Source organism: Archocentrus centrarchus, unplaced genomic scaffold (genome assembly GCF_007364275.1).
Source record: "Archocentrus centrarchus isolate MPI-CPG fArcCen1 unplaced genomic scaffold, fArcCen1 scaffold_30_ctg1, whole genome shotgun sequence".
NCBI classification, from domain to species: Eukaryota; Metazoa; Chordata; class Actinopteri; order Cichliformes; family Cichlidae; genus Archocentrus; species Archocentrus centrarchus.
The window spans coordinates 1113061-1129909 of record NW_022060259.1 but is presented as its reverse complement, the minus strand read 5'-3'; the positions used below and the strand labels follow the sequence as shown (position 1 = coordinate 1129909).

At 40.2% G+C, this 16849-nt stretch overlaps 2 protein-coding genes across 4 annotated transcripts in view; both read left to right on the top strand.

Annotated features, from left to right (window-relative positions):
- Window positions 1-5595, top strand: part of ythdc2 (YTH domain containing 2) — a 36859-nt gene extending 31264 nt beyond the window's left edge. Inside the window, exons 30-32 of one of the 2 annotated variants that reach the window (XM_030724070.1) lie at window positions 6-191; window positions 4709-4783; window positions 4921-5595. In XM_030724070.1, coding sequence (XP_030579930.1) covers window positions 6-191; window positions 4709-4780 — 258 coding nt within the window. In that variant the 3' untranslated portion in view covers window positions 4781-4783; window positions 4921-5595. Of the gene's footprint in view, window positions 1-5; window positions 192-4708; window positions 4784-4917 lie in introns of both variants that reach the window. The other variant, XM_030724069.1, reaches the window with a different exon arrangement.
- Window positions 5596-6411: 816 nt separating this feature from the next.
- Window positions 6412-16752, top strand: hmgcs1 (3-hydroxy-3-methylglutaryl-CoA synthase 1 (soluble)). Of its 2 annotated transcripts, XM_030723952.1 has the most exons (10): window positions 6412-6562; window positions 8852-9300; window positions 10056-10181; window positions 11336-11500; window positions 11778-11946; window positions 12293-12463; window positions 13005-13111; window positions 13217-13342; window positions 13698-13855; window positions 15996-16752. In XM_030723952.1, the coding sequence occupies exons 2-10, from the start codon at window positions 8853-8855 to the stop codon at window positions 16071-16073; spliced, it is 1548 nt and encodes a 515-aa protein (XP_030579812.1). In that variant the 5' UTR covers window positions 6412-6562; window position 8852; the 3' UTR covers window positions 16074-16752. The 2 variants fall into 2 exon arrangements, with proteins under 2 accessions (XP_030579812.1, XP_030579813.1); XM_030723953.1 differs by lacking the exon at window positions 11336-11500.
- Window positions 16753-16849: the final 97 nt, after the last annotated feature.

Sequence of the window (16849 nt, the reverse complement as noted above, 5' to 3'; positions counted from 1 at the left end):
CAAAGGGCTATGCTCACATGACATCTGTCGTCAGTCAGGAGGAGAGCTGTCAGGAATGGGGCCTCGTGGGACTAGGAGGGGTTTTCAGTGTAAAATGGATACACAAAGAAAATCTTCCCTTCCAGTGCACCCAGCACATCCTCAACCCATGGAATGACAACAAGAAGGTCCAGATCAGCAGGGATGGACAGGTAGATGACCTGCTCTACCTGCTGAGCCACAGCCACCCTGTTGTAGTGGCATACTGCTCAAGCAGAGAATGCAGTGAACAGTTAATGACTGAAACATTTGCAAACACTAAATTATAAGTACAACCCCAATTCCAAAAAGTTGGGGTGTTGTGTAAAATGTAAAAAAAAAAAAAAAGCAGATTGCACTGATTTGCAAATGTCATAAACCCATATTTTTGTTCACAATAGAACACAGAAACCATATCGAATCTTTAAACTGAGAAAACGTCATTTTAAGAAAAGAAGTAAAGTCACTTTTAATTTGATGAAATGTGCATCGTCTCCCCTGAAAAAGGCATCATCTGGATGGGAACAAATGTTGCTCTCAAACCTGTATACACCTTTCAGCATTGATGGTGCTTTTTCAGGCACTAATGCACCCCCTACTATTAGAGATGCAGGCTTTTTACAAAGTGCTCATAACAAGCAGGATAGCCCCTCTCCTCTTTAGCCTGGTGGACACGTTGTCTGTTTTCCAAAAAGAATTTCAAATTTCCACGATCCCTCAGTCCATGTTAAATGAGTTTTGGCTGCAGTGCTGCCTGAGGACCCAAAGATCACAGACATCCAATGTTGATTTTTGTCCCTTGCACACAGAAATTTTTCCATATTCTTTGAATCTTTTGATGATATTATGTACTGTAGATGATGAGACACTCAAAGTCTTCACAATTTTACATTGAGGAACATTATTCTGAAATTGTTCCAAAATATGTAGTTGCATGTTTTTACTGATTGGTGAACGTCTGCCCATCTTTAATTCTAAATTCTGCCTCTCTGAGATGCTCTTTTATCCACAGTCATGTTACTGAGCTGTTGCCCATTAACCTAAATACGGTTGCAACATGTCCCTCCAGTTGTTTCTTTTTAAAATATCATGTTACATTTGACCTCTGACCTCACTTTTACATTTTACATCCGCCTTTCTTTCAAGTTGACCCCAAAATGTGTGATATCAGATATACCACATTTTGTTTTACTTTCATTAAAGATATTATCTTTAAAGATGATTTTATCACGAGAAACAGAACGAGCTTCCTAGTTCGTTAGAAATATACTGTAGTATAATATAATATAATAAGTTAATTGATCATGTCAAGTTATTTACAAATCAGTACCCATTATCCATTATCTACTCCTACATACAGGTGCTGGTCATAAAATTAGAATTGATTTATTTCAGCAATTCTATTCAAAAAAGTGAAACTTGTATATTTATTCATTACACACAGACTGATATATTTCAAATGTTTATTTCTTTTAATTTTGATGATTATAACTGACAACTAATGAAAACTCCAAATTCAGTATCTCAGAAAATTAGAATATTACTTAAGGCCAATACAAAAAAAGGATTTTTAAAAATGTTGGCCAACTGAAAAGTATGAACATGAAAAGTATGAGCATGTACTGCACTCAGTACTTAGTTGGGGCTCCTTTTGCCTGGATTACTGCAGCAGTGCGGCGTGGCATGGAGTCGATCAGTCTGTGGCACTGCTCAGGTGTTATGAGAGCCCAGGTTGCTCTGATAGTGGCCTTCAGCTCTTCTGAATTGTTGGGTCTGGTGTATCACATCTTCCTCTTCACAATAGCCCATAGATTTTCTATGGGGTTAAAGATCAGGCCAGTTTGCTGGCCAATTAAGAACAGGGATACCATGGTCCTTAAAGCAGGTACTGGTAGCTTTGACACTGTGTGCAGGTGCCAAGTCCTGTTGGAAAATGAAATCTGCATCTCCATAAAGTTGGTCAGCAGCAGGAAGCATGAAGTGCTCTAAAACTTCCAGGTAGACGGCTGCATTGACCTTGGACCTCAGAAAACACAGTGGACCAACACCAGCAGATGACATGGCACCCCAAACCATCACTGACTGTGGAAACTTTACACTGGACCTTAAGCAACATGGATTCAGTGCCTCTCCTCTCTTCCTCCAGACTCTGGGACCTTGATTTCCAAAGGAAATGCAAAATTGACTTTGATCAGAGAACATAACTTTGGAGCACTCAGCAGCAGTCCAGTCCTTTTTGTCTTTAGCCCAGGGAGACGCTTCTGACGCCGTCTCTTGTTCAAGAGTGGCTCAAAACAAGGACTGCAACAGCTGAAACCCATGTCTGCATACGTCTGTGTGTGGTGGTTCTTGAAGCGCTGACTCCAGCTGCAGACCACTCTTTGTGAATCTCCCCCACATTTTTGAATGGCTTTGGTTCCACAATCCTCTCCAGGGTGCGGTTATCCCTGTTGTTGGACACTTTTTTCTACCACATCTTTTCCTTCCCTTCATGTCTCTATTAATGTGCTTGGACACAGAGCTCTGTGAACAGCCAGCCTCTTTAGCAATGACCTTTGTGTCTCACCCTCCTTGTGCAAGGTGTCAAAGGTCGTCTTTTGGACAACTGCCAAGTCAGCAGTCTTCACCATGATTGTGTAGCCTACAGAACTAGACTGAGACCATTTAAAGGCCTTTTGCAGGTGTTTTGAATTAATTAGCTGGTTAGAGTGTGGCACCAGGTGTCTTCAATATTGAACCTTTTCACAATATTCTCATTTTCTGAGATACTGAATTTGGGGTTTTCATTAGTTCATCAAAATTAAAAGAAACAAACAATGTGGGATATATCAGTCTGTGTGTAATGAATGAATATAATGTACAAATTTTACTTTTTGAATAGAATTACTGAAATAAATCAACTTTTTCACGATATTCTAATTTTATGACCAGCACCTGTAATGTTTGTGTAATCAAAGTAAACATCTGTCATCCCTCACAACAAACTTCTTTAAAGTATATTTAAAAGGAACAAAGAGAAGAAAATGATTATTTACCAAATACAGCACGATTCCCTAAAAGTAAATACTGCCCAGAGAGTGAGCAACGTTGGTGGAGGTTTGTGCGCTCAGAGTAATGCTGGTTTCTTTATAGTTTGCTAAGATAATGGGAAATAGGTGCAGCAGTTTTGTTGGTGTGATTTTGCAATAGACTAGCAGTAACAAAGTGCCTAAAGATGTTGTGAAGTATAGACACAAAACTGATTCAGCTCTTGGGTTGGGTGAATGTTTTATATTTGAATTATTCATAGGTCAGTGTTAAGTGGCTTAATTAAAAAGATGCCTCTAAAAATGGTCAGGTACAAAGACTGGACTGAAAATGATTGAAAAAGCAGCCAATGTCCAAAGAAAAACTTTGAAAGGTACCTTCAGAAAGCTGGAGAACTACAGCTCAAGACCACTGTAAGAAGTATAAGAAAGACCAGCTCCTTTGAAGCAATATATAAAATAGGGTAGCTCAAGACTTTATGTGGCTCTGTGTGGGGCAGTCTAGTTTTTCCACACCAAACTTATCCAGCCATGCCTTTAGGAACCTTGCTTTTTGGGAAAGGGCACATTGATGCTGGAGCAGAAAAGGGCCTTCCCCAAACTGTTGCCATAAAGTTGGAAGCATAGAAGTCTTCAAAATGCCTCGGTAAGGTCACACATCCAAATTCCCCTTCACTGGAACCAAAGGCCCCAGAAAAACAACGCTGAGGGTTTATTGAATTCAGTAATTAAGAAGTGTGGTCCAGTCCATGTAGTGTATCTCCTGTTGTAACAGAACATTTTTAGCATTTGTAAATAAGAATTCCGAAGCTTTTCTACTTGCACAAAAATATACAGAATTAATTAGTAACATTATCAAGAGCAGAGTAAGTGGCAACTTTTGCCTCCTACAATAAATTTCCATTTACTCAAAATTGGATTTTACATTGCACCACTTAATAAGCCACCATACTGGCAGTAAATTGACCCTAGTTTCAGTTTTGAGATGCACTACTGTCCTGTTTTCTCAGTGTCAGTTGGTGTTTTCTCAAAATAAGTAACATTTACTCTCTGGGCTGAGGCACCCTCACCAATGCACAGTCACTACTCTTCTGCCTGTAATGACAGTGCTGCTCCAGTTTTGTAGCAGTTACAGGCACACTGAATGAAGAGAAGTCACTGTGACTTAGTGTCACACTCCATAATACACTGCTCCAAAAATTAAAGTAACACAGTTGTTGCTTGACTGTAATTATTTGCTGCCACGGGTGGCACAACCAGTTCAGGGGTCACTTACTTTTTCACGTAGGGCCTGGTAGGTTTGGATAGCTTTTTTCCGTTAATAAATAAAATCTTAATTAAAAACATTTTGTGTTTACTCAGGTTATCTTTGGCTGATAGTATAATTTGTTTGACATATGGCAGTGTGAGAAATATGCAAAAAAAGAAGAAGAAAAAAAAAAAAGAAATCAGGAAGGGAGCGAATGCTTTTTCACAGCACCGTATTCCAGTCAAAATGTATTTTAATAACACACAAATGATCAAAATGTTGCAACACATGTTACACACTGGGACTAGAAGCTGATCCTTTATTATTAATTAGATAAAGTATGCTTAAATGTATAATAATGTTGTAAATATCTGATTTCATTTGAACTTTTCTCGATCTTTTTTGTCTGATGTAGGAATTAGAGCCACAAGCTGGAAGCCAGCTGCTGTTACTGTGGGACAGAAATTCTGCGACTCAAGTTCAATAAGAGGTACCGGCTAGAACCCTCTCTGCCCCACGCTTACCAACTTTGGTTTTGATTCCTCCGTATCTGCATGCATTACATATCAGACTGAAGCATGTGTTTAACATCAATTAAATGTTTTATTTCTGTTTTGCCTTCAGCAGTGTACTGTACTACCAGTTGTATCTACATAGCCGGAACATGGAAGAAGGGCTGATTCACTTGAAAGAGAAGTTTAATGCCTTTTTTCTTTGTTTTGTCTAAAAAAAATTTTTTATCTTGTTATTATGCAAGTTCAGTTTCATATGTATTCAAAAGGGTACAATGTTTTTTAAGAACATTTTGTTCAGAATAAAGTATCTGTTGCTTTATAAACAGGATTTTAAAAAAATGTAATGAAAGAAATGTTTGTATTACAAATATGTTGTTGTTACTGTTTTGATTTGAAAACTCTGTCCACGCAGTTTGTTGTGATTGTAATAACTAACTGAACATCATTGTAGCAAAGTTTTTACAGACTTAAAAGTTTACACTTTCTTCCATTTACAGCAAATAGTCATTTACAACAGTGATTCTTTTTTTCTTTTCTCTTATGTTTGCCAAAAAACTTTCTCTGCATGTTAAGGTAGAATGGGGTGTATCTAAGGTTTCTTTCTGAATATTTATAATATTAAAAACTCTCCTAGACTCTCCAGCTAGTATTTCTCCCCAGGTTTCTGCTGCAACATTTTGTGGTCTCCTTATCCATCCATCTAATTCATACTCAGTCTGTCCCATGGTTTTTCCATCAGTTTGCTGATGTAGTCATACACTTTCTATAAAGCTGCATGGAGACTAAATTTAATTGTTATTCTTTACCAAGCAGTTATCAGTGTTTACTGGCTCAGTATAAGCCCATTATTCACCTTGTAACATATCATTTTGATTAGAAAAGGAAAAGTAACCCCCCACCCCGGAAAAAAACTTTGATTTGGAATGATGTTAAAATGACCTGGTGATCACCCCAGCTGAAGTTTAAGAGTGTTCACTTTGACCTTAAAATTGTGGAGTTATTACTGATTGAATTTAGTTTTGTTTGTTTGTTGTGTCTTTCCAGGAGAAAATAAACTGCAGGGAAAAGAAATACTGTGTTTTTTACGCTGAAAGCTATAATAACTAGTTACTACACAGATTTCACATATAGACTAACCAGTCCATTCTGCGATTAGGGGGCTACTTTTATCTTTCATGTTTTATATAGCTTACTGATGACAGGCAAAATTACCCTGGAACAAAAGAGCCTAGATGACTGATATCGATTAGTGGTTAATTATATGCTTTTCCATGATAAGTTACTGTATATAATGTTACAGTAATTCAACTCGTTTTGCAGTATGTAACAAATGAGCACTGTTGGTAATCATCAGAAATTATATAAAAACAAAACGGACTTTCCCTTCCTGTGAGCATGGTGTTCTGTACTACAAGCGTTACCCACTACCGCGCCAGGAATTATTTGTGCAACCTGATTGGCTCGTTCTCTCTCACCAGACATCATGCACGTCACACTATTGGACGGCAAATCCGGCTGTGGTGCGTGGTTGTGATTGGTAATCTCCGATTGGCCAGCAGCTTTCAGTGGTTTGTAGCGCCGCATGGTGTCTGTGACTGTGATTGGACAGGAAACCCGGTACTGTAGTACCGAGGTTACGCTGCGCTGTCATTGTCCGATATAAATACACCTACTCGGCCAGGAGAGGCTGCTGAGCTGGATATAAAAAACTCTGGAACAACATAACCTTTATCCCTGAAGTCGACCACATACAGGTGAGAATCTTTACGAATATTTTGCAGCTACATGTTTAATTATGAAGAAAACACAAGAGAAAGTCTCTGTACGTTGCTGTTAATCTCATTTTGAAATGAAAGGAATTAATCTTTTAATAGATGTATTAGTTAACGTAAGCATATTAACACTGAATCAGACTTGACGGGTCAGACTCTTTACAACAGGTTTAAGGCAAAATTTGCATTTGTGTAATGTTTTTTTTTTATATATTTTATGTAAAACATACGGTTGAGGTGGTCCGTCAGCTATTTTCTTCCGACTAGCAAACTGTCTGAAAACATGCTCATAGTCCGTATTGTGATCTGTCAAAGTCTGTACTCTGAACAGGAATTTTAGCCAGCTAGGTGTTTTCTTTATTTGTTTATCACCTTTTTTGTTCCAACAACATATTTTCAAGCATAACTGTCCCGTTAACTCGCTGTGGTCGATTATCCTTTGGCAACCGGGAATGCACTGGTGAAGTTTCAGGAAATTCCGCTGCCGTTGCCCTTTCACCCAATTTCATTCTCCACTGTCTCTACCTGGTCCGCGTCTAGTTTAATGTAGCTGTTTAGGTACGTCTTATTATAACCCGTATAAAAGTGCATATATTGTTGTACGCAGCTACAGAAATGCTTTTTCCACTTTAAGCTAAGCTAGCCAAATTTGGCTCTGAAAGTCTGCTGCTTGTGCCTTTGATTAGCTAATCTTAGCGACTGTGTGTATAGTCTGCATATGTTAATATCTTATGATTATTATAGAAAAGTCAAGTAAAGAAAGTGGTTAATAATCGTATCTGAACAGTTGTACCAAGTGTCCTATCTTTGCTGTTCTCGTGTTTTTAGCACCGTCGGTGTCCTTCAGCGGAGACCTGCAAACGAGAAATCGGCTCAATAACATCCGTCAGATTGTTAGTAAACATAACCGCACACTGATCCTTGCCTAGTGTTACTTATTATTAATGCTGCGAAACTCCGGTGATGTTGGTTCGGTAGCTTATCAGTAAATTCCAAACAAACTGCTTTCTGATCTGTCCAATGAAAGAAAGAAGTGTGTTTGTGTTATACTTTTGTGTTAGTGGTTTGTAATAGTCTGTGACCGTGTACAGTATAAGCGTTATTTAAAATAAGGTAGTTTATCTAGTTTGCTATAATTTAAAATGTACTCGGTCCTCCTTAATTACGCAGGTGTAAAGGTTTTGTACATAAGTATTATTGTTATATTAGTATTGTTATGACTGTATGTTTTCAACCTTACTCTGAGAACCAGTCAGCTACTAATATATCATAATATGCAAATGTATTCATATAGAGAACCCCTATTTTTCACAAGGTGTATTTTTTAACATTAGGTGTCATGAGGTGCAGCCCAAGTAGGTAACTCTTGATATTAGGCTGAATGGCAAAAAATAATATATAGGTTTATTTTCTACAAAAACAGTGACATGCACTTTTTAAAACTGACTGGTGAAAATTAAAAAAAAAATCATAGTTTTATATTTAAAAGAAACAACTTTTTTTTTAGTCAGCTGCTGCAGTTAATGATTCCATGTCTGCAAATATGGGAGGGTCCTCTGGGTCAGAGCGGTTTCATCATCAAATGGTGAATGAAAGGCTGCGCGTGGACTTCCACCTTTTTATTTGATTTTGACTTGTTTTTTGTTTTGTTTTTGCTTTTGGACTGTGTGGAATCTTTCGCAAGACATTCCACTGCACATGTGGACTCCAAACAATGCTGTAATTAGCTGGTCTGTAGTGCTGACAGCGGTCTGCATGCTTGCCCATGTGTAAGAATAATCCAGGCCTCAGGCCTTCTTATATATTTTATTTTGATATTTAAAAGTGGATTAAACAGTGGATTTGAATCAATAACATTCTTATTGTGAGGCGTTAGTGCCAATCACTGGATCACCTTGCTGCACATGTCGTTGGTGCATTGTAATGTAGTTTCTCCATGGATGAGTCCATGCGATCACAGAAGATTGGCAGGCACACAGACATTGACATGGATCCTTGTAGTCACCGTCTAATGACTAAATTTGCTTAACTCGGACACTCAAGGACCCTTGCATACTTGCAGATGTGGAAGCTGTAACAGCTGTATATAGCTATTTAAAGTATATCGTCTGATCCTGTAATTCATTAAAAAACTATCAGTATTAATTAAGTCCCTGATATCTCCATCAGTCCTGCTTTCTGACATTTCACAACTGGTGTGCTTGGAAACTTACAGCATATCTGTTGCATTAATATAATGCTGCATATGAAACCTCTTCTCAACTTATTCAGGATGCCTGGCTCAGCCCCTGTTAGTTACTTGGGACCATGGCCTACAGATGTGGGCATCATTGCCATAGAACTCTACTTCCCATCCCAATATGTGGACCAGGCTGAGCTGGAGGAGTTTGATGGTGTGCTGTCTGGTAAATACACCGTGGGCTTGGGCCAAGCTCGCATGGGCTTTTGTTCAGACCGTGAGGATATAAATTCTCTGTGCCTGACTGTGGTCCAGAGGTTGATGGAAAGGAATGCTCTATCCTACGACAGCATTGGTCGACTGGAAGTCGGCACTGAAACCATCATTGACAAATCCAAGTCTGTCAAGACCGTCCTCATGCAGCTGTTTGAGGACTCTGGCAACACAGATGTGGAGGGAATTGACACCACAAATGCTTGCTATGGTGGTACAGCTGCACTTTTCAATGCTGTCAACTGGGTGGAATCCAGTTCATGGGATGGTGAGTAAGCTTTTCTTAATTGCTAAGTTGTGTTTGTTTATATCAGAAAATGATCATAAATAGCTCATGTTCTCAGTCAAAGGTTTTTATCTTTGAAACCAAACAGGCACAATTTTACAACGATGTAAACCAAAGAAATGCAAACATTTGAGATGCTGGAGCCAAAGAATGGTTTCTACATTTGCCTTAACAATTTTTGGTAGTGTCCAAAATGTGTTGCACTGATATAGTTGTCATCCCAGTCTAATTAAAAGTCCTCCAGTTAAGCTGAATTACTCAGCATTACCCAGTAAGTCATTCAGCAGTGTCATTTTATTAACTTGTTAGTGTTAGAAAAGAGGCTGTTCTTGCTATAGTGAATAGAAGGCATTGTAGAGGGTGTGTGTGTGGTGTTTGGTAGGGCTCAATGATGGGAGCATTTTGCTCGTATTTGTGGCTAAAAATGATACCTGCAGACTGTAAAATGTATTTAGGAGCATGTGTTTAAATGCAAAGAGATTCAGCCCAAGCAGGCTCTATTTAATAACACAACAGCAAATAAAGATGACGAGCTGGAGTCCTTCCTCTCTGTCTCACACACACACACACACACACACACACACACACACACACACACACACACACACACACACACACACACACACACACACACACTCCTTTTATCAAAGCTCGAGAGTGAAGAAAGACGATCTTTCCACCTGCTCCAGCCCAGCGTCTGTTTGTTTTGGTGATTGCTGGTTGTTTCCTCTTTGCAGGACGGTATGCTTTGGTGGTAGCAGGGGACATCGCTGTCTATGCCACGGGAAGTGCTCGGCCCACAGGGGGTGCTGGTGCTGTGGCCATGCTGATTGGACCTAATGCTCCACTGGCCTTTGAGCGAGGTCAGTTAACTGATCACTTTGTTTCTTATGGTCAGTTTTTGAGACAGCCCTTGTGTCACTGAAGGTTTGATGTTCTCAGCAGGACAGCTGAAATTAAGTTTGGGGAAAAATATAATTTTCTGGTCAGATGAGATATGATATAAGCACTGGTAATAAAGCACAGCCCCATTGGTGCATCTGTCTGTTGGGCAATAAACTGTAAATTAAATCTAAATGCCAGAAACCGCCTCAGTCATTTGACTTTTCAAGTGAGCATAAAACAGCATGTGTCTGAACAGATCAGGGCTGCAACTATTCATTGAGTAACTTCATTACAAAAATTCCTCTATGCAAAATTTTTGCTTTGTTTAATGCACGACTTTATAGCGCTCACGGTGTAAACGTGAGCATTTCGCCACATTAGGGACTAAAAATCGACCTGCAGCAGAAACCTATTTAGGAGCACGCATGTGAATAAAAAGTATGATGACATTATGACATGCAGCCCCCAGTTTTTGCAACAAAAAGACTGATAACACAACAGCGGCAGTGATGATGCTATTATAGTTTAATGTGGAGTTTGTCTACACACACACACACACACACACACACACACACACACACACACACACACACACACACACACACAGCTAAGAGCAAAGAGGCGGAGCCGTTACTGAGACGGTGAGCATCCAAAACAGCAGCGCTTGTTCCTGTAATCATTATTATTCATCGTTAAACAGCTGGAGGAGCCCTTCATCAAACCACCTGATCAGCAAGCTCCAACATGAAGAAAAACAAACTTTGTAGCTCCTCCTCTTTGTTTTACACAGTGAAAATCTACAGTAAAGCTACAGACTTTAAAATATGGAGATGAAATATTAATTTAGTCTTACATGATGTTTAAATCAGACAGCTTGCTGGAGGCTGACGGCAGCCCTGCTTCTTTACAACTGTGATACCTCCAGCAAGCAGAAGGGAATCTAAAGGGGGGCATGGGGTGGACTAGACCATATTTCAAGCCGCATACATATGCCGCACCACAACGCGGCATATGTATGTGGTCGCCGGCTTCACCACTAAGCCACCCGGGTGCCGGTGACAGATGTTTTGACATTTGTGGAAAAATGAAGAATGAATGAACGAATTTTTTTTTTTTTTATTTAAATATGTAGGCCTGCGGGGAACACACATGCAGCATGCATATGACTTCTATAAGCCAGACATGGTGTCAGAGTACCCTGTTGTAGATGGCAAGCTGTCGATACAGTGCTACCTGAGTGCCTTGGATCGCTGCTACTCTGTGTATCGCAACAAAATCCATGCACAATGGCAACGAGGTAGGTTATCAGAAATCCTCAAAACTTTTACACACAAAGACACACACGTGATGTTTGTTGCCCCTTTGTTGAATCAAATCAAACCCTAAAAGCTTGCAGTGAGCATGATGCAAGCAGTCTGCAGATAAAGCAGGTTAAAGAGAAGTGTTGGTTTGAGTGGGAACTGTTGCCACTTTACAGCTCACTGCTTGAGCCCAAGCACAGACAGTAACCATCATTTCATTGATTAATGAATTTCTGGGCTTACGTGGTTTTTAATCATTCTATTTTCTGACAGAGGGTTCAGACAAGTGCTTCAGCCTGGAGGACTTTGGCTTTTTAGTCTTCCACTCTCCCTACTGCAAGCTGGTACAGAAGTCATTAGCTAGACTGATGCTGAATGACTTTCTGAGCCACCCTAACCCCAACACTGAGACGGGACCCTTCACCGGCCTCGAAGCCTTCAGGTACCCTCAAAGTAAAGCACCTGGCCAGACAGGTGTCTGTATTAAATATCTGTTTCTAAAGAACCAGTTAAAGAAACTGGTGATAACAGTTGATGTAGTATGTTTGTACTGACAGGCATGTTTTGTCATATGGACTGACCCTCCTGCATTACTTCCATGTTCTTTAAATCCATCTTACCTTTATCACAGTAATTTTTTTTTTTTTGTTTGTTTAAATAATGTTGTAACCTTAAATTTTTATGCTAGTTTTAGACATTCAGTCACTTTCATCTTTTTTATTTGTATACAAACACAAAGGGAGGGAAAAGCACTTTATATTGATTCTGTTACTCACTGTGTGTGGCAGAGATGTACAGCCAGAGGATACCTACTTTGACCGGGATGTGGAGAAAGCATTCATGAAGGCCAGCACAGATCTGTTTGAGAGGAAGACCAAGCCATCCCTGCTGATCTCCAGCCAGAATGGAAACATGTACACCCCCTCAGTCTATGGCTGCCTGGCGTCACTTATTGCACAGTATGTCTCAGTTCTGTTTGCATTTATTCAACCACTGGGTTCAAGCATTTGTTCTAATTATGCGCTTAAAAAGGATGAAATCAAAGCTAATACCCCACCACCACCACAACAACCACCACCACCACAGCAGATTGTTTCTCAGCTGCCTTTTAGGTAGCAAAATTACTACACAGCACTGCCCTTAACATATAGCATTACCATTTGGAGGTGATCAGACTAGCTCAGTGGTTCGATCTGGGCCGTTGTTAATGATGCCTACAGTGTGACTACATCTGATAGTGACCCTGAACCGCATCTCTGTGACGATGACAGTATGTGCTTCCTAAAATGCAGTACATGGAGTAGGTAAAGCTAGATTTAGGGTGTGTCAGTGACCTCTCTTTCTTCCCTGAATCCATACTAACTCCATAATATTAAATCAAGACTCTGTGGGGATCCTTGTCCCGGAATCCTTGTCCTGCTAGCGCTAATACTGACTCAGGACTAGTTTTACATATCATTCAGTATGTATGTAAGAATATTTGTTGCATCTACGTTGTAGACACACACCATCACAGTTGGCAGGACAGAGGATTGGAGTCTTCTCCTATGGTTCAGGATTTGCTGCTACACTCTATTCTCTCAGAGTGACACAGGACCATACCCCTGGTAAGTCAGACATTTTACAGTTGTGTGACATGAGTAAAATTGTCATTAAAAATGGGATAAAGAAACTGTAGTGCATTCTTGCGTCTTGTTGGTTGTTTGTGTCAGGATCTAGTCTGGACAAACTTGTGTTGAGCCTAAGTGACCTGAAGACAAGACTGGACTCGAGGAAGAAAGTTTCACCAGCTGTGTTCTCTGAGAATATGAAGCTGCGAGAAGAGACACACCACTTAGGTATGACCTTATATGTCTGACAGTAAGGAGAGCAGTCATTAACACACACATTGGTGTGTGTGTGTTTGCTGTTTTTCTCCTATACAAGTTGTTTGAGGGTAATGACAAATATGTGACAGTTGATTCAAAATAATCAAGAAGCTTGACTAAGGCCCACAACATTCAGATTTCAGGGCTACACTGTTGCTGTGGCCTTATAGAAAAAATAACTTGTGCAGAAAGAAACATGATCAATATCTTGACTAAGCAAAGAAGGCCGGTGTGGCTAAAACACTGAGTTAATCACACACAGAACTAGACTGATATTTGGAAGCTTGCTATCACTGATAATCTTTTTTCCCCCCTCTCTATCTAGCCAACTATGTCCCACAAAGCTCAGTTGAGGACCTGTTCCCAGGGACGTGGTACTTGACGCGGGTGGATGACAAACATCGCAGGGAATATGCCCGCAGACCTCTGGATGATGACCTGCCAGCAGAGTCAGAACTGGTTCGCTCAAGCAGTGCCACCGAGGTACATGAACATTAGGACAGCTTTCTATCTTTCATGTAGATCAGATTCATTCTTTAACAGCCTTTATAACTGTAAATGCATGAGTGGCTTCTGGTAGAAACATATGACCTGGTGGACATGTAGGGTCAGTAGGAGTAGAAAAGCTTCAGTTCATTTTACCATTTACACACTGTTCCAGTCCCCTCTTTGGAATATTGGTGCCTTCTGTGGTGGAAGCAGAGTCTAGGGACGAGGGGGATGACTCGTCCATCACTGGGGGTGAGGTCACTGAGGTGGTTAAACAACTCCTTGGTGGCAGGACCCCTGGGGTGGACAAGATTCGCCCTGAGTGCCTGAAGGCTGTAGATGTTGTAGGGCTGTCTTGGTTGACACGCCTCTGCAACATCGTGCGGAGATCTGGGGCGGTGCCACTGGATTGGCAGACCGGGGTGGTGGACCCCATCTTTAAGAAGGGAGACCGGAGGGTGTGCTCCGACTATCGGGGATCACACTCCTCAGTCTTCCTGGTGAGGTCTATGCCAGCGTGCTGGAAAGGAGGGTCCATCTCTGTTAGTCAAATGCAGTTTTCATCCTGGTCACAGAACGCTGGACCAGCTCTTCATTCTCTCGAGGATATTCGAGTGTGTGTGTGGGAGTTTGCCCATCCAGTCTTCAAGTGTTTTGTGGACTTGGAGAAGGCATTCAACCACGTCCCTCGGGGAATCCTGTGGGAGGTGCTGTGGGAGTATGTGGTGTCTGGTTTTTATTTATTTATGTATTTTTTTGGCTATGAAAATCTGGTGCCTATAAAGTGAGAACACAAAAAATCATGGCTGCTGGGAAAAGAAGGCATGGCTGTTAGTAAGGAAGCAGTGTTGTAGACAAATTAATTTGCAGTAAAGTTATTCGCAGCCTTGCACAGCCACAGCCGTACCATGCTAAGAGGAGGGAAATTAGACTGCTGGCTGGTTAACTAACCAGAGCGCTCTCCTGTTGAACCTCCATTCATAAATACAGTCTCACAGCCTGAATATCAAATCTAGGAAACTGTTTCACTGTTTCTCTTGTTTCACTGAGTGTGAAACACAATCAACAGCGGGAGGGAAAAAGGCAATTTCAGGCGTCAGTGACAAGAACACTTGTCTGTATTTCAGTGTCATTCTCATTTAAGGTGGATAGAGAAGTCAGATGCAGTGTGTGTGTGTTTGCGTGCTCACGCGTGTGTATGTACGTCTCATTTCTGCTGACTTACACCACTTCCTACCTCTTTCCATCATTTTGTGTGACCATTTATTGGAAGACACATGTTGCCAGCACTGTCAAATTATTTCACCGTTAAAGTTTTCATCATTCTAATCCTGGTACTTATATTTAGCTTTCCTACTCTTATTGCACAAAGTACGTTTATGCTGCAGACTTCTTTTATCCTTATTCATTCTTATATTCTATGCTTTAAACACTTCATTAACCTATCATGCACTTGCATCCACCACTGTGTTAAGTATCTTATCCAGTGATGCTTCAGCATGCAGACATTGAGGGACTGGAGGAGTCAGGGCTCAAACCACTGACCTCCCAAGACTAACCAAACGCTACACCAAATGCACACCTGTCTTTTCTCAAAAATAGCCCTACAAGCTTTGTCATAAACAATTTTCTATATATAAAAACACAATCTCCAACTTAAATATGACTGTTTGTAATTCAAGGACTTTATTAACGATCGCTTTAGTGTAAATGACTAATATTGGTGTGTCATACCCAGCCTACTGTGAAGCCTACCTCAGAAATAGATTTTTGTAGAGATGGTAGGAAAGGTGTGTCAAAGTTGTCATGTGACACACTAAGACATACGTACTGTAAAAGGGATGTGGGTGATTTGTTGTCATTGTCTATTTGACTAAATGTTTCAGCGACAGGGATAATTGTATGTCAAATATAATTACAAATACATTATTTTTGTAATTGGTGTGCATGCATGGAGTGGATGAGTGAACAAGTAGATGCTTTTTTCTTGTGAATTTGTTCAGGTGTAGACTGCAGTATTTTGCCATTCCTTGTCCCATATAATCTATCCTGTAATCTAACCTGTTCAAAACACAGCATAAGGTCAGAAATGAATGAATTGTTTCATGATGTTGATCACGTTTTCTTCTTTCAGCACATCCCAAGTCCACTCAAGAAGATGCCTCGTATCCCTGCAGCCACAGCTGGCTCTGAAGTAGTCATCAGCAACTGAGAGTACCAACTTACTCTGACAGTTTGGAAACTATACAAGACAACAGAGGTCAGATGACTGGCAACAGGAAGCGGTGTCTGCTGGGAAGTTCTGATTAAAACTCCATTAGTGGAGTACTGCAAACAGCTGGAGTCCCCTTGTTGTCGTCATGTTTTACTGCAGGACAGTAAATGTGAGCAGAATCTGTCATCACAATATTTTGTTTTAGCGATCCTCTATTTCAGCTTTACATTTTGTATTTCATGAACAGTTATATTTGGGGAAAAAGCATAAACAGGAATTAGCATTGATCCTGACAGCTGCCAACCAGTGACAGTGACAGAAAATGAATTCAGGCTTTTGTGACTTCGGGCTTCGCGGTAATTAAGAGAGCAATCCGGAGTGTGCTTCAGCTGTTTTTCATGATTCAGAATGGTGCTGCTGTGTGGAGCTTTGTGACCATAAATCAGAACAGAATCAGAACAAGATGCAAAATGTGTGTCAAGAGCCAGCTGCCTAAACCTGATTGATCAACTCTTGATTGATTTTTGAAAAATCTGTTAAATAATGCACTGCAGCATACTGTGTAACACATTTTTATTTTGTTGAAACACCCGGTCCATTTATTGAGGAGTTGTTGTAAGAAAATGTTTGACAGTGTTTAAACATTTAATTGATATATAAACTAAAAAATAACAAACTTTCTCTGGCTGCTACTTTTCAAATTTGAAAGTATCTTCCTGTTTTAAAAATTATAAATTGAACATCTTTGGGTGTTAAACTGTTCAGATAAGACG